General features: G+C 38.2%; 1 protein-coding gene across 1 annotated transcript in view; it reads right to left on the bottom strand.

Annotated features, from left to right (window-relative positions):
• cdk17 (cyclin dependent kinase 17) overlaps positions 1–25,530 on the bottom strand; it is a 67,738-nt gene that overhangs the window by 38,266 nt on the left and 3,942 nt on the right. The window contains exon 2 of the mRNA XM_055191475.2: positions 1,934–2,081. Within this exon, the coding sequence (XP_055047450.1) occupies positions 1,934–2,060 (127 nt within the window). The 5' untranslated portion in view covers positions 2,061–2,081. The remainder of the gene's footprint in view (positions 1–1,933; positions 2,082–25,530) is intronic.

The raw sequence follows: 25,530 nt of genomic DNA, 5'->3' as shown, positions 1-25,530 counted from the left end.
TCAAGCACTTTCTATGACCTGTATCTATGTATGTATATTTTTAAAAAACTTCCCAGGGCCTTGAATTTTTTCCAGATTCACAAACTTTCAAGCATTTCAAGGACCTGTGGGAACCCTGTGTATAGCTCAGTGGTAGAACATTGCAAGCACAAAAGGTCATGGCTTTGAACGCAAATTTATATATATATATATATATATTCTTGTAATGCACTGTAGGTCACAGAGCATCTGTGGTATACCCTATATAACCATTAATGAAAACAGTACAGTACATGTACAGTAATGCACATTTGCAAGTCTATAGGCTCTGGCGCTGGACAACCATTGTTAAAAACTTATAATACAGTTTAAGCTTTAACCAAAAGTGTAAAGATTGTGTTAAAGGCCACATATCCCAAGATGTAATATAAATCTCAGGTGTGCCAAGAATGTGTCTATGAAGTTTCAGCTCAAAATATCCCACAGATGGTTTGTTATAGCGTGGGCAGGGGGCGGGGCTTTATCAGTGTGATATCACATTAACAAGAGAATCAAAACAGCATGTCTAACTAGACTGTTTTGTATAAATAGGGATTTAAAAAGGAGAGAGTTTTTTCATTGTAGGGTGGTTGGGTATGCCAACAGACATTATATCCAAACGTGGATTTTGCAAAATATGTGCCCTTTAAAATAAAATTAGTGTTATAGAATTGTTTGTGAAGCAAATTTGACCATGATGACCATCCAGGCCTTGTAACTTAACATGATATGATGGCAGAAAAGAAGAGTTTACATGGAGAGAAATTCATCCACAGGAATTATATTATTAACCAGAAATGTATTTTGTTCGTCTAGATGATTTATCCTGAACTTTACAGTTGAAATAACACACATTTTCACTCAAGAATAAATAATTGCTTTTAAACACATCTTGCCCTTTAAACTACTGTGCATTACGGTAAATACAATTTGACTATTTGGTATTATTTAAAACTGTGCACAGACAAAAGAATGCAGTGGTTATGAAACTGCAAAATAGTATAGATGGTTTCATTAGACGCACGTGCGCTGACGCGATACAAGTCTGGATCCAAACTTTACTTCCAGTTTCGTTTTTTAATGGTCTGACTAGTTGCTAAACTGATCTCTTGAACAAATGCCTCATCGAAAATAACTAATGTTTTGGTTTCCTATGTAATCTATGTGTTGTTTTTTTGCTTGTTATATAAATAAACTACGTTTAAAGAACTTTGTTCTTATTTTTTCTTTGCAGAGTTTACCAGAAGTTACGTGCGGACCACGACAGCCGTTTGTTTATGTTGTTATGTTGTATGCTGAAACGGTCTTTAGGCTTAGATTTTACAAAACAAAGAAAGTTGTAAACCTATTAACTCCGGTCACTATCAGTCTAAACATCTTGCAGGCCAAAGTAAACAAGAAGCGGTCTTCACACTTACTGCAAGAATGTGAAATATTTATGGCATTCAAATATTTGTAATATACTGCACACACAGGAAATACTCCCGCCGTGTTTAATGCTTCAATTAAATGATGATTCGCCTCATTAACCATTTTGCATTCGCTTGGCACAAACAGTGTGAATTTAACACCTTGTGTTTAGCAAATGTTAAGCTCTCGAAACGAAAGCAAAGTGTTTACTCCAGGCTTGAGTAATTTGCGAGGATCTCTACTGTAGGTGGTCTCTCCAATAAACTTTCCTAAAAATAGTTTATGAGAACTGATAATCCGTTTACCAAAAATTCTTCCGATCCGACACGCAGGAGGTCTTTTTCCACTCCTATGGAACTTTTCCAGTTTTCCAGACCTCTAACTCCACAAACCAATCAAAGTATTCATAAATCAGGCTCTTATCTGGACAGCTTAACACTAATGGCGACCCAGCAAACACAACACAGGCAAAGCAAATGCTATCGGTCATACGATAAACACTCACCGCTGTCTTTGCTGCTGTTTTCCTCGATTGTCATCTGTTCGGCCAGTTCAGATAGCGATTCATCGATCGTCTGACTACCACGCAGGCTGAGCGACAGGCGTCTCTTAAACCTCTTCATCTTCTCCATATGCCTGTGAGGCAGGGGGGCCTGTGGGAAAACACACCGGGTTAATGTTCATCAGTCTCTGAATATGTGCAGATGATGCAATTCCTGCAAAAAACTGTATTATATTTCTATTCAAAAGAGAAAATCGCTTCTTGGTGTGTGTGTGTGCAATACTAACTGTATGGGCAAAGTTGCTTAAAGGGATAGTTCACCCCAAAATAAAATAAAATCTGTCATCAATTGCTCATCCTCAAGTTGTTAAAACCAAACAGATCTGGGGCACCATTGACTTCCATAGTCTTTTTCTACCATGGCAGTTTATGGTGTTCCAAAATTGTTTGATTACAAACATTGTTCAAAATATCTTCCTTTGCGTTCAGCAGAACAAAGAAATGTATACAGATCTGAAACAACTAGATGGTGAGTAAATGATAACAGAACTTTCCTTTTTGGGTGAACTATCCCTTTAAATGACACATTTAAAAAGAAAAAAAATATTTCACAGACAATAAATTACTACTTATAAAATAAAGCAATAAAAAATAAGTTTCAACAAAGTAAAATAAATGTTGTTTAGAAATCATTATTTAAACATTTGGCAGACCCTTCTTGGAAATCGAACCCACAACATATGCGCTGCTTAAATTTATGGCTGTGCAAAAATATTGATACAGCTAACTATCGTGATACTTTTTTTCCACGATAGTGTATCAATGTTTCAATCTCTACTATCGATATTTTAAACAATGAATAATCCCTCTGTGTGCGTCAAATGACCTCCTGCACCGCTGCTGTAGTTGTTGCTGTCCAGTTGTCTGTCATACACGGCCAATATCCCAAAAGTTATCGGGAGTAAAAATATGAATAGTAAAAAAATCAGCTCTTTTTTTTACATTTTTGATAAAAGAAAAAGCATTGCAATGTATCGCAACATGCAACGTATTGCATCGTACTTAACCCCTACTTAAATTGTCTTCCAGTTGTGCTATGGAAACACCATTTTATAATCAATTATACCACGAGGCAATGCTTTATTCTGATTGGCTGAAAAATGTTCCCCCGGTATGCATTATTTTTCAATAAACGCACACCTGCCCTATCCAATGCCTTAAAATAACCACCAGAGCAAGGTCTGTGATAACCGTTATATAAGCAGAATAATCCAGTCCTTAATATTATTGTCAAATAATGCGCTTCACGCATTACCACATTGGGTGTGCATTATTTTTAAATAATTCAACGACCTGTCGTCAATTATTCCTCACATAAAATAGATGATAACTGGATGTCACAGCACTTTGAGGTTTTTCACTGTATAATGGAGAGCCACATAGCAGGTAATAATATATAGTATATAGCGAACCTATGTATTATACTAGCATTTAATTCCAAAGACTTTGATAAATGATTGCGTGTCTGTGAGGGATTGTTTTTAATACCACACAGCAGATCTTTAAGACTCGTGCATGCGACAAGTATAAAAAAAACTCATTAATAATCAAAAGGCTTTTAATCAAATATTCATGACGCAGTATTTTGTTTTAATAGGCACTCAAATGTGGTTGTGAATTATTAAAACACACATTCCCACATGTTATAATTTACCCAACACAAATGCATTTTCTTGACGCAAAATAGATAAAAACACACACACAAGATCTTTAAACAAAGGGTACGAGAAAAAAAAACAATAGCAATATTTAAAGCCATTGTAAAATTGCGATTTATGCACACCTGTGATTGTTTATGAAGAAAAAATAACATCAACTGTCAAGCTACTACAGTCAGGCTTATCAAATAAATTACTAGGCAGAAAAGGTTTAATGTAATAATGTGAATTATACCACATTTTTCACTGTTGTTGCTGTATTATATAGCAATAAACAAACCACTCGAGAACATTCATTACAGTAATTACATCACAGACGTCACGTCCTGTCTGAGAACAATACATACCTGTGTGGTATAATTACTGTAATGTAATCACAACCTATCTTGGCTAATTATTTAATTGTAATATCACTACTGTGCATGTGCATGCTTTAATTCGTCTCTCAATAGGTCCGTGCTGACTTCGCAATTTTAAGCAGGAAACACCTTTGCTATGGAAGGCAGCGGTACCCATTTTGTCCATTGTATTAACACTCTCAGACGACACACACCCAAACACACAGGACCGCAAGTTCATGCTGTTCACAAACTAAATATGCTCTCCAGAGCCTGTGAAAAGTACAGCACATACTGATAACATTTCGTTCCTGTATGAAAAGCCAGTACACTGTAAATCACACACAAAAGCACTTATCAGGTTACACATAGGTGGCTTTTTTTCTCAGGTCGAGTCTGTTTTCAGAGAAAATATGCAAGTGTGCGCCCGTTCACAGAGTAGAGACCTGCACCAGGAAGTGCTCGGTCATGGCGTCTGTGATAGGTTCCTCTCCAATACAATCACATATGCAAACAGACAGTCCACGCCATCTGTCTATCCGACGTACACATGGAGAGGGGGTTGAGCCAGCCCCGTATGAGGGATTAGTCGATATAGCAAAGACAGACAGCTCACTTTCAACCATACACACACACACATATACAGAAGAGGTTAAATGTGCATGCTGACAGAGCACTCGACACGAACAGCTGGTATCTCATTCTGCTAGAAAAGACAACAGGACCCAGACACACCCTGTGGCCACAAGTGAACATGTTTTTGTGGATCTGTGTGTTTGAACAGTTGGCATTCTTGTGTCATCCTTGCTTAGATGGGGAAAACCAGCCTGACGTACATATACACTTTAATGCCTCAGGAGTAAGCATTTTTATCCTGGTCAACCTTTTAGCCTTGCTTACATCTTAAGTAGTCTTGTGTCTACAATAGAAAATCTTGCAATAAAGTATTTATTTTTTAAAGCAAAACTATAGCCAAATATCAAAAATCCCCCCATGATTTACTCAGCCTCAAGCCATCCGAGATACACATGTCTATCGTGTCGGTCCAAGTTGCCATCGATACCAGAAGCTAGTTATTATAGGTTATCAAGTTTAAAATATGGATATTTCTCTTACAAAATCACATAGATTACTTGCAGAAGATCTTTATTAAAGGTGCCAAAGAATGCATTGAAATAATATATAAAATTGTTCTTTGTTACTTACATAGAAGGTATGTAACTTTATTAAGTGCAAAAATGATCCAGAAATGTTTTACATGTCCATTTACAACCCTAGAATTTCTCATTTGAATGAAATGATCTATTTTTGCCTTAATTGAAAGTTTCAGGGGTAATAATGTTGAGCTCTGCTCTCATTGGCTCTGCTCTGAGGCTCATGTCAGTAGCTCACATTAGTAAACAGATCTTATATGTTTGAGTCTGTATCAGACGAAAATACAGATTTTGAGTAACAACTATTGTTTGAAGATTGTTCATGGACGTTTCTGAGTAGTAAGTTTGTTTTTTTAGTATGGATCGGTAAAACGTAACTGTAATGTCAAGTTAAAATTCAGCCTAAACGCTAGCATATACTAGCATAAAGCGCTAATTCAGAAGTCACAACTTTGCTTTTTAGCATTTAAACAACTTTGTAATTAATTTAATGTGTAATTTAATTTTGGGGGTGTACATCTCGACTGTGACATCACAGTTGGTGTTATGTTGAGATTGGCCTGTTTTCCAGCAGTCTTTTGCGTGCACGAGGTTTACATAAAAATAAGAAAAAAAACAAACACATTTGAGACTCACAATATCTTATTACCATGTACAGAGATCTTATGATTCATCTATGTGTACAGTAGGTAAACACCGTTTTTTATTCTATGGCACCTTTAACCCATTGAGCCATGTGCTCACTTTTTGGGGTTTAAAATCCCAGTTCTCTAAAATTATAAAGCTTGGAAAAGCAAGGACACTTACTTAAATAACTCCAAATGTGTTCGTCTGAAAGATGATGACGAAATGGGGACGAAAATGTAAATGAAAACCAATAAATAAAAGTGAACATAAAATTTAAATTGAACTTTACATTTTAATTTTATTTTTGTCAATATTATTGCATGAGCACTAATAAAATGCCTTTTTTAAATGTATGCTTTTATTTTTTTCACATTTGCCTTTAAATTTTAATATTGGTAGTCTTACCTCGAGATTTATTGAAAATGAAATGTCAAATTATCAATTGCATTTTATTTTTCAATTTGGCAGGAATGACGCTTCATCACATCGAAAAATGAAATAATTTAAAAAAAGTATTCATTTTTATTTTAGCATTTAACTTTCAAATTTGGGACATATTTTGCAATTTGATTTTTATTTTAGCATTTAATTAATTAATTAATTTTAAAAAGGCCAAAAATCCATAATTTTGAAGATTAAAAGCTGCATCAAGTTAAAGCTGCATAACTTTTTTGTGGTTAAAAATAAACAAAAAGTAGTTAAAGAGTTCAAATAAAAGTGCATCTGACATGTTTTCTTGTAAATGACTCTTTTGATTTCACTTTAATGGCAATGAAAAGGTTATTATTAGTCAGTAATTGAAATGCCTTATTTACACAAATGTAACTTTGGTCATTTCATTGGTATTTAACAAATTTTACTTTTGTCTTTTGCAGCAAAACCCCCTAAGTGCATGCAAAAATATCCACTGTAAAATGTTCTAAATGAAAAGGTGTAAGGCTAAAAAAAATCAGTCAATATCATAATATATTCTGTAAACCACCTTTAACTGGGAAAAAAACTCTGGATTCACAACGGTAAGCTTATACTAATGATTTATGATATGACTTGTCAGGTGCAATTACACCGAAAAGGTCAGTTCAACATCATTTGACTTCAACCCACATAAAGAAACCTGCAAGTTCATGTTTCAAACAGAGATGCTGATAGAGGCGAAGGTGATAAAGGCAAAACCTACAGTTTGCAGCTTTAAAAAAAAAAGTTTGACTTAATTTGACATTTGTGCTACCTGATCCGGTCTTTTCCATCTAGCCTTGACTGAATGCATGACTGCTCGCTCAACAGTCGACATCATAAATGCACCACCCTATCCTTACGCTCGAGCGCAGCGTGAGACGAGCAATGCAGATACACACGCATTTCCACTAATCATTTATCCCTTTGATGTTTTCCTACAGGGACTTGACGTCAAGTCTTTTCTACTCTGCTGGAATCAGCCTCATTAAAACAAACTACAAACACATCATAAATGTGGGCGCAGAGGCTCGAAAGACAGCAAACTTCCTACTGTTTCTGTTTTTTGTTTCCTTTTCAATTGACACAACATTCCTCTCAGCTTTGCCACATCTCCATCTATTCCGTAGCCTTCAGAGAGCTATTTGGTCTGGGACAGTGCCCGCTGTTGATGTAGTCACAAACTGCATTCTTGGCCAATGAGCAAACAGAATGGGCACAGTGCTGTCTATTGTCACCCTGCCCCCTCACTTCATTAACCCCCCTGATGGTTACAATATCAGTCCCAAAGCATCGCCTCCCCACAGGGATCAGACTGGTAGGAAAGTGGGCTGCTGTCTGGTAGGGGCGAACAGGCCAGTGGGGGAAAATTATACTTTAAAATATGTAAAGATGCTTATATGTGATATGCATGTAGAAGTAGGCGGGGATTTTGTTGTTTATTTATGGATTTTGGTCGGGTTTTTTTATTATTCAGTAGACAATCAGTGTCTGTGGGTCAATAGGTGGAAAACAACAAAGTCAAGGATTAAATCCCACGGAACACACATATAATGTACAGATTGCATGTACTGTAAGTCCCTGTTCAACTCTGTCATTCTCTATCTGTGTTGTTTCTGTTCTCCAATCATAAGACAGCATTAGGATCAAACACCAGGAGAGAATCTGTTTACACTTTTCACACACCCCTCGGGCCAGGATTAGCCTGCCGCCCCGTATGCACTCCTCTTGAGAGATAAGGGGTCTTTTGTGTGTCAGAGGGGGCGTATAACCCAAACCATAACAAAACCCTCGTGTGCCTTCGCTGGGAGAGGCGCAGTTGATGATAATACATCCTGAATTCACGAGTGCAAACACAATCTTGCAGAGCTTGCAAAAAATAAAGCCATTAACCAATGGCTTCCCTCATAGATGTACACAAAACACCAGCACCATCAAACACACAGGCACAATGAATCCTGCATCGCCCTGCTCCAGCTGAACTATAGGATGAGCCTGCGGCCGGGTGGCATCCCAGACCAAAAGCAATTACGGCAAAAAGGCCAGACATCAAACAAGTCACCAGGCAGAGGCCTGAAACAGCAGTCTCATTAACCGCAGCCTGGAGAAACAGAAACTGGGTTAGTACGCCAAACATGCGCAAACACACAGACCTGCTGAAGAAAACCAGAGACACACGTTGCCAAGGGCTTCCAACTTTATAGCTATTGCACGAATAGATTCAAAACAGTTTATGGTATTGTTATTGAAAACACTTTATGTATACGGTTTAAAATGTCAAAAAATATTGATAATATGGATGTTGTTAAATTTAAATGTATGCATTAATCCAAAGAGAATTACAGTGCATTTAATACATTTCTTTTTATAAGAGTTCCCTGGGCTTGAAGTCGTGACCTTTGCTCATTTTCTACCTGTGGAGCTGTCAGACTAAACACAGTTAAATAATAAAAGCATATTATTAAAAATATAAAAAGACGAATATACTCCATTACTATAATAATATATTCCGCCTTCCGATTGGTTGCCGCCGAACGTTTCCACCTTCCGATTGGTTGCCGCCGAACGACGTTTCCGCCTTCCGATTGGTTGCCGCCGAACGTTTCCGCCCTCCGATTGGTTGCCGCCGAACGTTTCCGCCTTCCGATTGGTTGCCGCCGAACGTTTCCGCCTTCCGATTGGATTTTTGATTGTGCATTCCAATTAACATCAATTCAACTGCAGTTGGTTTCTTTTGATTTAAACCTTCATAACTTAAAAAATACAGCTAATTAGCACCATAAAACTAATAATAACATAATAATAAACATGTTTTGACAAAAATGTTAAAAAATTTATTTATCTCGTTTTGCAACGAAACTCTTCAAATAATCACTCTACAATTAACATTAACTGAAACTTTCAGAAGCATAATTCTTTGCACCTGTAAAAACTAATGTTAAAACTAATGTTCATGGGTTGCACGTCTTTAAAAATGCAGTGTGTCAAATTTTAGCGGCATCTAGTGGTGAGGTTGCGAATTGCAACCAACGGCTCAGTCCACTGCTTACCCATCGCTTTTGAAACGCATAGAGAAGCTACGATAGCTGCCACCAGAAAAATGCCATCGTCTGAGACAATTTAATAAAAAAAGAGTCCGTTAAGGGCTTCTGTAGAAAACATGGCAGAACAAAATGGCGACTTCCACGTAAGAGGACCCTCTGTGTATGTAGATAAAAACATCTTATTCTAAGGTTATAAAAACATAATGGTTCATTATAAAAAGGTCTTTATACACCCCTGATAGTATAGTTTTGTATATTATTTTGCATTTCTGTCAAGAGATCCTTTTAAAAATTTAACAAAGATCTTGAGAATCGTGAGAGAATCGTGATCTTTATTTTAAGCAAAAGAATCATGATTCTCATTTTAAACAGAATCATGCGGCTATAACCCATTCTTTCGTAATAAAGTAAAACTTCTTTATTACACTTTCACTTTAAAAGAGAAGTCTTAAGTACACCTTCAAATAAATAATGGAGGAATCTCGAGTTGGACTCGTATTTTAAATTCTCTTTCTATCTGTTCCCACATGCACACAAATAAAAGTCCCTTCCCGTCACCATGGCAACACGTCTTTCCTGGGACTTCTCAGCATCTTCTTTCTCACAGCTCAGAATCTGTAATCTACCCCTCTATACACCCAGAGAAAGAGAGAGAGAGAGAGAGAGAGAGAGAAAGACTGAGTGGGTGAGCAAGCACAAAACAGAATAGAGTGAACGAGTATAAGACACAGAAGAAACAGAATGATGTCTTTGTGTCTGACTACAAAGCATAAGATCTCCACGGCAACTCTGCTCGTCTGCAGCAAACTGAGACAAAATGACAAAACAAGAGAAAATAAGGGCGAGATAGACACGGGAGATAAAGAAAGACGGCTAGCGAGTTAAACGGGGGTGAAATTAGCCGTATTACACGCGTGACCGTTCAATTGACTGTAAAATTCGTTTATAATCATCCATTTATATCAAACAGGTCTACCTGGAGAAAGCCATGCGGATGCATTTCTATTCATCTCAACTGCGGTTATTTAGGTGGCACTCGCAGCTCGCCGAAAGTTTTTTTAAATTTGAAATCTGCCTTAATTGCTTATGACAAAAGTCACTGGCAAAACATCCTGTTTAATACAACTAAATATGTACAGCGTACATTTCTTTCCTGTAACATCGCAAAGCAACTTTGGAAGTTGACATAGTTATGCATGCACTAACCGGGCCAATGCCAACCAGCCAAATCATGATCGCTTTGTTTCCGTCTTGGTCTAGATTCAAATCTGAATAATTTAAATCCAGACTGTACAACAGAAGGTTATGGAAAGCAAGGTTATAAGGACATCAAAAGGATACCCAAGGAGAAGTCAAGCCCGTTGACGTCTTTGCAAGTGTACGTGTGGAGCTTTAGGACGCATTAGCACATCTGCCCTTCGTCCTACACGGGACATCAAAGGTCCTGTTGTTTAGATGGCATAATGTAATTAGAGTCATAGAAGAGAGACAGAGAAAAAAAAGAGATCCTAATGTCCTTTAATCTCGTGGTCCACTCGACGAAGCTTAAAGCACTTTAGCGAGTCATTAGCACGCTCTTCAAAATCATTCCAGCTCTGAGCTGAAAAACACATGTAAATTCACCCCCGCTTACAATGCGATGACTGATGGAGAGAACTAAAGCCATTAATTCAGCGGCCTGCCTTAAGGTCACAGGACAACCAAACACAATAAAGGACAGGCAAAAGATGTCCTCATGCTTTGGGTTTGCATCAGTGTGCGTGAGAAATAAATGGTGGCCAAGCATAAATATCAGATGCTCACATGCTGCTGAGGACTAAATAGTGAAGATATTTAAATGACTGAATAAAAACGACACATCCCGGTCTGAGCCAATGGTGTACGGGCAGGGTTCTGACATGCAGAGGCACTTTTGGCAACCCAAGTTCGAATCCCGACTCGAGGTCCTTTGTCCTTACATACACACATGTACACTCACCTAAAGGATTATTAGGAACACCATACTAATACTGTGTTTGACGTCCTTTCGCCTTCAGAACTACCTTAATTCTACTTGGCATTGATTCAACAAGGTGCTGAAAGCATTCTTTAGAAATGTTGGCCCATTCTGATAGGATAGCATCTTGCAGTTGATGGAGATTTGTGGTATGCACATTCAGGGCACGAAGCTCCCGTTCCAGCACATCCCAAAGATGCTCTATTGGGTTGAGATCTGGTGACTGTGGGGGCCATTTTAGTACAGTGAACTCATTGTCATGTTCAAGAAACCAATTTGAAATGATTCGAGCTTTGTGAAATGGTGCATCATCCTGCTGGAAGTAGCCATCAGAGGATGGGTACATGGTGGTCATAAAGGGATGGACATGGTCAGAAACAATAGTTAGGTAGGCCGTGGCATTTAAACAATGCCCAATTGGCACTAAGGGGCCTAAAGTACACCAAGAAAACATCCCCCACACCATACACCTAACCCTAACCTAAACCTAACCCTAACCCTAATCGTGAGGCAGCAATAAAAAATGGCTCAGTCCACTGCTCACCCCTCCCTTTCAAAACAGATAAAAAAAGATATGGTAGCCGCCACTGGACAAACATGTCGTCGTCTAATGCAACATAGTGATCAAAAACGTGATTTGTTCATTTGTCCATGGTGGCACAAAATGGCGACCCGCGATGCAAGTAGATAAAAACAGCTCATTCTAAGGTAATAAAAATAATACAGTTCATTATGTAAGATCTTTTCACACTCATAATATAGTTACAAATACCTAAAAATTAACACACGTATCAATATGCTTTCTAAACAGCCAGGTGCATTACTCAGCTTACAGCATCATCCGCATGAATCTTACATAACCTCACAAACACTGAAATATTCAGCTGGAAATCTCCGAGCAAGCCGTCTATCCGGCCTGATTCACAACAAGCTGTGCGACTGCTGCTGCTTAGATTAGTTTGCTATGGAGACGTGGTCCTGACGCAGGTGGCTTTGGCAAAGCCTTCTTTAAATCTATGCACAGATCTTTTCAATTTGTATATGTACGATAAGACAAACTAAGCACAAATTAAATGTTTTTAGGATGGATGAGGTTAAACATGACGATTAGGCAACTATTAGAAGTCATAATAGCACCACAATGTGAAGTGACCTCTTTTAATCTTCCTCACACACAAACAGAAATCCTTGAGATAGGAATGTAGCAGCAGACAGATAATGCAGTCTGCAGCCTTAACGTCAACAAACACATACAAACATTAAAATTCAAAACATCCGCACTGTATGACAGAACAAGAGGAGACCCAGGTGAGGGATATAATGACAAACAAGTGATATTTCCCTTTTGTCTGCAAATACTTGGAGTTAAAAACACCACACAGAGAGATTCAAGACTCGGGGAAAGCCGGGTGAATCAAAGAATGCAGCGTGAGCAACACATAAATTGATTGTTATTGAGTTTCACTGCACTTCCCTTACCATTTATGATAACCTCAAAACATTCAGATGTGCGATTCATTTTTAAAAAGGTAATTTGTAACTTTATTAAGTCAAAAATGAGATCCAAGATTGGCAATGATAAGCTTATGATAATGATTTGAAATTTGACCTGGCAAGTAGGATTTTATGGGAAATGTCTATCGAATTCAGCCTACATACAGATAAGTATGTAAATAACAACCAGGCAACACACTTAAATGACTCAGAACATCTTATCATTACCATAAAGATTGCATTATGACAAGTGCTGAACAAACATCCAGTCCATTTTCTACAGAAATAGTAAAAACAAATTTTTCATTCATTCATTTTCCCATCGCAAAGCATTCATCAGTATGTGTTCCTCTGGAATCGAACCCACAGCCTTTTGCGCTGCTAATGCAATGATCCATCAAAGAGCAACAGAAGTACCAAATAAAACACTGTGGGGCAGATTCCATGAAGTGACCCTTCAAAAAAAAAAAAAAAAACTAAATGGTACTTTTTAGGGCTGTGACGGATCACAAAACTCACGGTTCGGATCACATTACATTTTTTGAGGCGCGGATGGCGAGGGAGCGTATGCACGTTTTTTGCCGCCAGCCTTTGAAGGAGCGCTGAGAGTGGAAAAGCGCCCGACGTCATTCGCGTCTTTCCATTGTCCAAAAGACCAAGCGTCCTCTTTTTAAATTTCTTCTAATATGACAGGTAGCCTCTTATGGAACAGCTGAAATTGCACAAGGGGGCGTATTTGTTCCTCAGACATTGCACAATAAACGTGACATCCAAATATATTCATTATAAATCGTGAATGAAAAGTGAGATTCGAACGAATGTCGAATTAGTGATCTAATTGTATACACTATTTATATCGTCATTCGGTCAGAAACGTCAAGATTGTGAGATGGACAAATCATTTTGATTAAAAGGCTTGGATATTCCATTTCCTTGGACTTTTGGGGATTTATGACCAATTTGTTTTGGACAATTTCACCGAAGCAGATAAAAGGAAGATTTTGAAGGTAAGTAAATATCATAAATCTTTGCCGCCTGGTTCAGGTAACTAACAACTAGATTACAGTTTTATGACTGTTAAAATCATATTATTCTTTGTGTGTGCGCTTAATGGAAACCCGAAAGTCTTAGCTTTCCAACGATGTGCCGCATGACCGTATATTTTGAAGATTTAATGCTTCAAAGTTACAATGACATAATGCAGCCTCACGTGCAAGAGAGGGGGTGTACCGTGTACGGCACAGTGTTCCTTATCAGGTTAACAGCAAAAGAGCGCTCACGCTTCATTATTTGATTGACAAGACAGCTGACTCGGCGGTTGCCTAGCAATATAAAAAGCCGCGTCGCACTGCTCTTTAAAAAAAAAAAGCAGTGCACAGCGCCTTGCGTTTCCAAGCGTTTAAAACGCGTTTGGTGTGATTAGCCCTTAAGTAAGGACTTAAATTAGCATTAGGTACAGAAATCGAATTAAATAAATAAAAACACTGTCTTTATTGTACAAATTACTTTTTTAGAGCCACAGAAGTGATTTTCTCTTTGTCTTGGATTGTTTGATTAACATTAATGACACAGACTTAAGTAGGTTTATTGAGGTTACTGTCTCTTTAAGAACTAATAAGCACAGACTGGTTTCATACTCTATAATTCACTTAAGACATAAACAAATGTGTGTGTGCACTTAAATGTGTGCACACACACAGGCGGAGGAGTTCAAAAAGAAGATGCAGCATAAACAGTCGCTTCACATAAAAACTTTACGTTGTTTTTCATTGCGCTATTCAGCAAATGTATGTTAATGGACTACAGAATGAGACACAGTAGCGCAACTCTCTCTATAGTTTACACATCAAGAGTTCAGATCTTTAATGGGAATTACGTCTGACTGAAGCTGGACCGGACACATTTATGTACAGACAGAAATCTGCTCACTTTAGCACTTTTTTGCTGTTACATTGTTTTAAATCACTTGAAATGTTAACATTTGCAAGCCTTAGAAACACGTGCAAATGATAAACTTTCCCTATTTAAATTTGCATATTAATCTGCGAATTGCATGCAAACCCAACCGTGGGTCTGCGATCCGTCACAGCACTAGTACTTTTTCATAGATTAAAGACTTCCAAGAGGTTTTTGTGACGGTTGGGGTTAGAGACTGGTGTAAGTTAAGTGAATATACAGTTTATACAGTATAAAATTGCATCTATGAAATTGTCCCTGTAAACCACATATGCCAACATGTGTTTGTGTCTACAGGAGATAAGAGGATGATCGCACACAATCCCACATAGCAGATTAAGCCATGAGAAGCACTGACTCCAGTAGGGAACTGCCTGTTCTCTGACACACACATACGCCAACGCAGGATCACACTGACATTACACTCAGCATCCACATGACCTACTGGATCAAAAGAGACTAAAGTAGAAAACGTGCACGAAGGGGAAAACCTTTTAAAAAAACCTCATGGTACAGATTTTAATACCACAGCACTGAATAATAAACACAAAGTACTTTAAGCAGTGGTCAACAGGGATTTTATATTATGTAAAAGCTAGTTAAGAATCTGTCATTTAAAGAATATCATCAAACTATCATGGTATGATGCTTTCATCCAAATCCACTTACAATGCATTCAAGCTATACATTTAATCATTGCATGTTTCCCTAGGATCGAACTTTTGCACTGATAATGCAATGCTCTACTATCTAGGCTACAGGATCACTGCATCATGACGTTGTCAGCCATAACTTAAATACCTTTGTACTTTTCTGATAGTTTTGGGGACATCCAGTATGTAGAGGAAATAGTTTTAAAGGGGTCAGTACTATAAGAGGTCACCCAATGCGAATGCAAGTCCCTCTCTATGTCCCAGAGGCCTTCGCAATGTCCCACATTCTCACTCTCCACCTGAGAGATGCTCCAATACTCTACATACGCTCCATTTTTAGCCAGCTTTCCCTCTAACACCCAGATGTGTCAACCACAAAAATAATCCTTCACCTAACCTTGACCCAGAGATCAAAACTGACATCCCATCAGTAAAGCATGGAAGTGGTTGTGCACTTGAAGAACTGAAACTGACACTGTGGCCAACACCTCATGCATGGACACCTGCAGGAGTTTTTTGTTTAATCCCATCATCCTCCGTAATGCCTCGTAACCACGACGACTGCCAACTTCCCGTCATTGTTCCCGCAGCAGGTGAGTGGCATTCCGGGCAAGAGGCACAAACAAGTATCACAATAGGGGCAACAAAAGTATGTTTTAAGAATGTCTGAACCTCCGCTCCGGGTAATGATTTCCCCTAAAAACCCGTTCAGCTAATGACTGGACTGGAGATTTAAACAATATGTGACTCATTTAAAACTTAAAAGTGAAATAAAAAACCGCACATACTGGTTTCCTGCTCTAAATATATTAGTAATAGGGAAAAGTACATGTGGGGGAAAAATAAGTTGGTTTATGCAGAATGAAAAATACAGCTGTGATCTTATTTTAGTGTTTTTGTCTCAATGACAATCTAACCAAGTTTAATGCCCGTTTACCTCCAAAAGTTAATCATTCCCAACTTACTCCTGCTCTCTAGCAGATAAACACATGACCGCTTGTGTACTTGTGCTTTAATGCTCAATATCAAGTAGGTTTAGTAAGCAAAGACTTGCCATTATAGCTATTCCATGTAAATGTCAACCTTACCTTACCATAAAAAATAAAGTTTTTAATATCTCAGATGTCAATATTTGGTGGCTTAAAGGCTTAACTTTTAGAAGGATTTCTTGACAGAAATGCAATACAATATACATAACTATATGATCAGTGGTGTATAAAGACTTTACATAATGAACTGTATTGATTTTATTATATTAGAACGAGCAGTTTTTATCTACATACACCATGAGTCGACATGGAAGTTTCTACAGTAGCCCTAAATGGACAAACAGCTCTACAGAGAGAGTTTCATGTTCACGTTGTCTCAGATGATGACATGTTTGTCCGGTGGCATCAGCTGTAGCTCATTGCATTTCAAAATTAAGTTTGGTTGCAATGCGCAATTTTAAACACACACATTCCACCTTCAAATACAGCTGCAAGGACTTTTTTCAACGTATTATTCAGAGTTTGGCAAGTGCATCTTTCAAAATGGTCACATTCATAACTGAGAAATAACCATAACGCTGTTTCTTCCTCATAAATGTGCATATGAAAATTTAAATGTAAATAAATATTATTTGTTCTTTGAAAAGCTGTCTTTTCTCCATTTGTTGGGTATTATTGCTTCTGATTTGAAAGGTAGATCATTTAAATTCACAAAATTCCTACAAAGTAAAATAGCTGCTTTATCATTGCAGATTTGCGCAAAACTTTAGCATTCCTTTCTAAATGTGGACAAAAGACTATTGCAAAATTACGGCATTTCCATTAATCGATCATATGCGACTTAAACGTAGTTCTCGCAATAAGTCATTCCAAACATCACATCAACTGATATTAGGGGTGTAACGGTACGCAAAAATCACGGTTCGGTGCGAACCCCGGTTTTGTAGCCACGGTTCGGTTCATTTTCGGTACAGTAAGGGAGAAATGCAAACATTAAACTGCAGGTTGTTTATTACTATAAACCTTTTTTACAATTTGTTTACACTTTTTTAAACACTTTTTATTAAAATATAACATAAAATATATATAAAATGAAAAAATAATAAATAAAATACTACTACTAAGTTCTTTTTTACATTATTTTATAACAGAAGGTAACTCTTTTCTTAACCTTCTCATAAACTTTTTCTACTAAAACCTTGAACTAACAAATTCAATTCCTGAATACATTTATGAACTATTAGCCAACATTTTTGCCACCAAAAATTTTCTGTTTTGATTTATTTTGGATTGTTTAACTCGAATTGGCTATGTACCATCTCTGTATAAAAATAATATTACTGCTCTATGTCTAACTGCATAGCAAGCAACATGATGATATTCTTATTATACACTCATTTTGAGATTAGTGAGCTGCATACATAGCCATCTTTGATCTTTTGCACGTTTCTCCTAATCTTTGCTTGTGTCATCAATGTAAGCTGTGACTTTACTTACGAACCCCTCCGCAGCTGAGTAAAAGCTGAGTAAGCCCGGGTTACAGCTCTTCCCTGTCCCGACCAGCTGATCGCATTGTGACAATGATATGATTGACGTGATATGCAGATGAAAAATCTGATCACGCATTCCTTATTCTCGCTGTCACAGAAAGCGCGTCTCATGAATGCGTAGCAAAGAAAGACGCGCATCCTCTCACGGACTTTTGAAAGAACAAAGCAGCGCGTTGACACGCGTTTAACCTGCGCTTTTAGATACGACACGTAAACGTTTACATCAATAATCAAACGGATATACAACTAAGTAAATAAAAATCTTTCTGCGAGCCGAATTATGTTATATGTTTGACAGAAGACTTGCGCTGAACGCGGAGACTTCCGCCACTTAATATGTTCGTGCGGAAACGCACGTATTATGTTCCGCACAGGCGCACACAAAATGCATTCGGCCTTTCGGTGCACGTGTGCACCGTGCCGAAAGCCCTGAACCGAAACGGTCCGGTTCGAATACACGTACCGTTACACCCCTAACTGATATTGGTAGGTTTACTTATTTCACATCCACCGAACTAAGCATTATTTTTAACCGAAGGAGACGTAAGCGTATTCAAACATTAATGCCAAGGAAAGCCTTTTACACTTAGGAACGGCAATGTATAGGTGTTTCTTATCACCTGATTTCAGATCACCTGTTTCTTATCACCCGATTTCAGATCACCGCAATGATTGCACATCTCTTTAAAAAACCCAAGGGGGAGCTGCAGTGCATGTATAAATGAGACCATATCAGATGGCGCTTCTAAGTGTAACACGATACATTGCAAAGCTGTTCAATACAGTGGAAAAAACAGCATGTAAAGAAATGCTGCCAAACTTTGATAAGCAGTATGAACTGCCAGATAAAACATTTCCAAAACAGCAATTCCAAATTTAGGGAAGTGAACAATGCTATTCTTAACGATCTGTAAGGTATCGTTTTTTTGTGTGTGAAAATTATTTCATGAACAAACAAACAAAATGTAAGAGAATTAAATGTCAAATCAATAAAACAGGCAATTAATCGTCATCATCACAACAACTTTTTAGGCAATTAACCAGCAGCCAAATTTAATAATTGTGAAAGCCCTATTATTTGGATCAGGTGACCTTAAAATGCAAATAAACTGTTTCCATTGCAGTTTTGCGAAGTACAACTTTTCTGAGTTGCCTAAAATAAATCATGTAAGCGTAAAAACTTTTTTGCGATATATGAGAGTTTTTGTGAAATTGATGTGTTTCCATTGGGCATATTTTTTATTTGCAATGTCAATTTGCGCAATTTAAAAGGTAATAGAAACGCAGCTATACTGTCTCCCAAAAACTTTTCTTTTTGTCACATCCATAACACATTTCCCTTTAAGAAAACATGAGTAAACTTATATTTTTCTCAAGTGTCTGGAGATTATCATTATAGGTTTTAGAAAAAATAAACAGATGGTTCAACATTTTGGTAACAACATGAATTTTCTGAGAATTTAAATTTTTGACTGAAAATGTCACATCCATAACCCTGAAATGGCTTATTAGATTCCTCTTTAAAAATGTTTACAAAGTAAAAAAATGTACCCTTGACAGTTTTCATTAATTTGCATTCCAGGTGCAGATCTCAGTGGCTGATATTCAGTGAGATGCTTTTATCCTCTTTAATAAAAACTGCCAGAGAAATTGGTAAGACCAAATATAAAAAAGTCTCTGATATTGTCTGTTTCATAAATCTTAATGACCCCATGAAATCAAAAGGGCAGTGCTTGTCTGCTTAATCTATTTGCAACAATAAAATCTGACAATAACACCTAGCTAAAAAATCGAATAACACTCCTTGAATAACACCTTCCAGCAAATCCTGGTTTTGTTGATCTGTGACATGAACTAAAAGCTATTGGACTTCAATATGATCCAGCCTTGTAGAAATACATCACAGGAAAACACAATTCCATTCATTAATAAGGACTTTAAAAAAGCACACATACAGACACAGCTGTAAGGGGGAGTGCAGATTTAGTTGTCCACTCTTAAGCCCATTTTACAAACTGTCATGCTTACTGAACCTTAAACCACTTAAGTCTTGATGCTAACCAGTAGTACCACAGCACTGCATGTCCTATGACAGATCACAAGGGCCATGAGTGTGGATGGATACTTCAAGACATTGGCCTTTAGGACGCTTGGCTAAATTACTAAAAACACACACAATATGAAATACTGTCATTGATCATATTGAACGAGTGAGAAAATGACAGACTAGGATAAATTGTTTTCATTTAGAAAGTAAATCCTGTGTGAGCTCTTATGGAAAAGTGAATCATGGGCATAAAATGTTTTGGGATTATTGAGGGCTTGATACTACTGGCAATATTTGTGACATGTGCTTGATTACCACCAAAAATAATGTTTATGAAATAATGACTAATTTCACCGTTTGCGCAAACATTGTTTACAATAATTCACATAAATTGGAAGGGGCATTCTTTTCAATGTCAAAATATGCCCCAATTAGGCTTGCACGATATTGGGGAGGGGGTGATATTGCAATGTTTTGTTTCTGCGATGTAAATTGTGACGTGAGAAATACTGGATGACTTCACCAAATGACATGAAAAGCTTTGTTTTAGAGGATTTAACTTCTGCCTTGTATTTTTTATAGGTAGGATATTTTTTACAGAGAATTTTATGATTTCTCTCTATTGTTTGAAACAATCTATCTATATGGTCTATCTGATCTATCTATATGGTCGGGGTATCTATCTGATCTATCTATCTGGTCTGTCCATCTATCTGGTCGGGCCATCTATCTGGTCTATCTGATCTATATGGTTGGGCTATCTATATGGTCGGGCTATCTATCTGGTCTATCTGATCTTTCTATATGGTTGGGCTATCTATATGGTCGGGCTATCTATCTGGTCTATCTATATGGTCGGGCTATCTATATGGTCGGGCTATCTATCTGGTCTATCTGATCTATCTATATGGTCGGGCTATCTATCTGGTCTATCTGATCTATCTATCTGGTCTGTCCATCTATCTGGTCGGGCCATCTATCTGGTCTATCTGATCTATCTATATGGTTGGGCTATCTATATGGTCGGGCTATCTATCTGGTCTATCTGATCTATCTATATGGTCGGGCTATCTATCTGGTCTATCGATCTGATCTATCTATCTGGTCTGTCCATCTATCTGGTCGGGCCATCTATCTGGTCTATCTGATCTATGTATATGGTAGGGCTATCTATATGGTCGGGCTATCTATCTGGTCTATCTGATCTATCTATATGGTCGGGCTATCTATCTGGTCGGGCCATCTTTCTGGTCTGTCCATCTATCTGGTCTATCTGATCTATCTATCTGGTCTGTCCATCTATCTGGTCGGGCCATCTATCTGGTCTATCTGATCTATCTATATGGTCGGGCTATCTATATGGTCGAGCTATCTATCTGGTCTATCTGATCTATCTATATGGTCTGTCCATCTATCTGGTCGGGCTATCTATATCGTCGGGCTATCTATCTGGTCTATCGATCTGATCTATCGTATCTGGTCTATCTTTCTGATCTATTCTGGTCTATCTGATCTATCAGGTCTATCTGATCTATCTATTTGATCTATCTTTCTGATCTATCTGGTCTATCTGATCTATCTGGTCTATCTGATCTATCTGGTCTATCTGATCTATCTTTCTGATCTATCTGGTCTATCTGATCTGTCGTATCTGGTCTATCTTTCTGATCTATCTGGTCTATCTATCTGATCTATCTGGTCTATTTATCCATCTGTCTGGTCTATCTATTATATCTAATCTATCTGGTCTAACTATATATCTGGTCTATCGCATCTGGTCCACCTGATCTATCGCATCTGGTCTATCCATCTGTCTGGTCTATCCACCTGTCTGGCCTATCTAACGTATCTAATATATCTGGTCTAACTATCGTATCTAGTCTATCTATCGCATCTGGTCGACCTGATCTATCGCATCTGGTCTATCCATCTGTCTGGCCTATCTATCGTATCTAATCTATCTGGTCTAACTATCATATCTGATCTATCACATCTGGTCTATCTGATCTATTGTATCTGGTCTATCTATCTGGTCTCATAATCTAACAATGAGATCAGGAGCATCAAAATTTAATTTCACATTGATTTCCTTCTCTATCAGTATTCAAAGAAAGTATATTTGTGTAATGACTTATGTAGAAAACTGTAAATTACAAAAAAATACTTTAGTTGGGCTTTATAGGAAGGGTCACATTTTATTTAAGCATGCACTGACAATATCATACAAGTTGTAATCGTGCCAGTCACATTTTCAAATACAAGCTGGTGTCTCTCGCCCACAAAAGTCACAAAGTTCATCTAACTTGTATCAACCTGAACCCACAAGTACACAATGTGCTTCACTGCAGAACGACATGAATAAAGACCAGCGCAAAGCTCTGTGACGCTCCAATGTTGCTTAGAGATAGGAAGGGTATGTAAACAACACAGTCTGAGCGCAGACCAGACGCACACTCCTTGCACGGTGAGTGACACCACAGTGTCTATTCCCTATCCATGTGCCTTGCCATGAATATTTTAGAGGCAGAAGGTTGAAAGATCTCACTCTGACGGAATCACACAGACAAAGTTTTTGGGACGCCATCCACATGACGTTCCACGACAGGCTACAGAATCAGATCATCTGGCACAAAACAATGAGGATTTGAATTAGGGTGACAGCAGACGTTGTTCCACTGAGATCAGCCAATCGAAGCAAAGAACACATACAGACCAAATCTATAGACCTATTGGTGTCAAAGCAATGATCACAAAGGAAAGTGGGCCACTATACAGCAGAAAGCGAGAGAGAGAGAGAGGACGAGAGAGAGAGAGCAATCGCAGCACTGTAGAGCACTGGATGGTACTGTAGGAATTTTGTGAGTGTGTGTGTTTGTGGGACGTTGAAGCGGTCTGGTTCTTTGCAATAGTATACAATGAAACCTTTCAGTATGCTCAGAGAGAGAGGGCGAAGAGAGAGAGAGAGCTGAAACAAGAACAAGCTAAAACACTAAAGATACAACATACAAGATATAGCAACACACGAAAGATCAATGAAGTCATTACATACTTAAAACCAACTGGCTTGAACTGATAACACAAACACACAAACAAACAAACACACACTTGTACATTCCTCGCATGGTTGACATAGTTTCTATTGTGCTGGGGTGCAGAGTCTGGGGATGCGGGGTTTGGACAAAAGTCACACCACAGAAGTTGTCTGTGTCTAACATATCTATCTTCCTGCGTTTGATACTTCACACTAATGTGGTTGTTCTGTGTAAAGCTTAAAAATTGTTCAAATAGCCGACGGCGATTTTGTAACTGCAGAATGGCGTGGGTAATCATATTTCCACATGACTTTGCAAAACCGGAAATTTATAAAAGCCTGGAAACAAGAATTAGCCGAATAATGTGACAGCATTATGATGTCATTACAGTGCAACAAAGTGCACATGAACTCTCTAATTAGGTCACTTCCTGTAAGGCTTACCCACTTCCTCTTTTAGGAGGATGGAGGAATACAGATTCTGAACAATGCGTGAGGTAAAGTACAAACTAGGCAAAGACCAGTTACGACAAATTCAACAACAAAGAAACGTGACAGGTCTCAGGTTGGGTCACATGCGAGAGAGAGAGAGAGACAGTGAGAGAGTTGCCAATAGCAACCTGCCCTTTCCAGAAAACATGGCTGCAATGGCAGGGTCCATAAAATACCTCAACAACAATCTAAATTAGCCTTCATTTTATGCACAAGAACAGATATGCATCCTGTCACACCTCAAATTCTCATTTTCAAAGTTAACATCTTTACAAATCAAAAAACAAGTCGACCGTGACTATCAGCAAAAATAACTGTGATGTTTGCTTTAGCAAAAACACTCTTAATATAGATGTGTGTGCTGGTTAATGGTGTTCACAGTAAGCTGCATGGCCAAAAACCACCGCTAAGCACGTCATAAGCATGAGAAAATATCAACATAAATGATTATAATGCTTGCACAGGGTTTTAATGCATGTATGCTGGAATCTATTTGCAACGTCATATATACTTATAGCATGCTAAAGACTAGCACACAAAACAGCGATGACTCTTGCACATACTTTGTGTGACCAGGCACGTTTGAAAATAGTATGCATTTATAGGCGGCCGAGAAACCAGCGTGTGGTGGTGGAAAACATGTGTGGTGGATGGGCAACATGCACCCATGCAATATAGACCATCAGCTGTTCCCTAACTGAATTAACTGCATCCCAGTGCGCTCATGACCTACTGATTAAACAAGAACCCTAATGCAGGAGAACAAGAGACAGCGGTTCTCAAATAACAGAACCCAACTGCCAGCCCAAGCTTCGTTCTGCGCAGGTCAAGTTACATTAATGCTTGCGCCTGTGTTTTCACGTTCTCGCTCACCTCAACCACAAGACCTACGATCAAACGAAACAAACTCACAAAGGGGCAAGATGGATGCATAACATCTCTTTCATCACTGTGTCTCCCTTCCATAAATCCTCTCAGTGCTTGTTTGAATGAGGGGGATTAAGTATCACTGAGAATGATTACATCATACTTATAATCTGTTATGCTAGGAACAGCATAATCTGCAACGTTAAGTCAAAAAAAGTGCATTCTCATGCTTCTGCTTTCTGGCTGTTACTGTAGAACAATCGAGATACGTACAGTCATTCAGAAAACAACGATTTTGTGTCTAAAGTATAGAAACTAGAACAATTTAAGCTTGAAGTTCCTTAATAAAGCTCTCTCTGTGTGGGTTGCCAAAGAAAATAGTACTGTTGCTCATACAGGTCTTTTAAACACCCATAATGGAGAAAAAGTTAAAATCATGCAGCTTAATAAAATAGACCTGCATTTAAATTAGACTTTTACCTGGTGGAAAAAATAGACTTGAATAGGAAAATCTTTCCGCATGGGCCGTAAAACAAACACCTGGCAACACCATATAACCCAACCAAAAACAACCACCCATGAAGTACTGTTTATACTCCACGCGTCCACATGAGTGCGTTGCTGCACGCAGCAAAAATGACGTCAACACAGAGTGGGCGGTTTTTGTAACCGTGCCCCCGCCGCATCCGAAAATGACCAACCTTGAGGCGATTCTGGTCGAGCAGGCAAGCCTGTGACGTATCTCTCGTTGTTACATACAAAACAAGCCATATACTATTTATCTGACACTTAAAGGCGCTCTAAGCGAATTGAAGCGTTTAAGACCATAAAACATTTTTTGTTACATACCGGAAACATCTCCTCACTATCTGCTTGCTGCCTGTCCGCTGATCAAACTGTAAAAAAACGCAATCTCTGTAGACAGCCCAGGCTTCACAAACGGCAATATCAACAAGTGGCCAAACCTAGCATCACAAAACAAAACAAAGTATTCCAGCCAATAAACGACAAAAAGGATTTGGGGGTGGGGGTTGGGCGCGTTCATGAAAGCACGGAAGGGAGGGGGAGGAGTTAGCTACGCTCCGTCTGTTTGAAAACAGTTTCAAACATCAACAATAACTAACATCTCGCAGATTCGCTTAGAGAGCCTTTAAAGTAAAGTGGTGATGGCGCAGTGGATAAGACACATGC

The sequence above is a fragment of the Misgurnus anguillicaudatus genome, chromosome 1, assembly GCF_027580225.2.
Source record: "Misgurnus anguillicaudatus chromosome 1, ASM2758022v2, whole genome shotgun sequence".
Lineage (NCBI taxonomy): Eukaryota > Metazoa > Chordata > Actinopteri > Cypriniformes > Cobitidae > Misgurnus > Misgurnus anguillicaudatus.
This window is presented reverse-complemented; position numbering and strand designations above follow the sequence as displayed.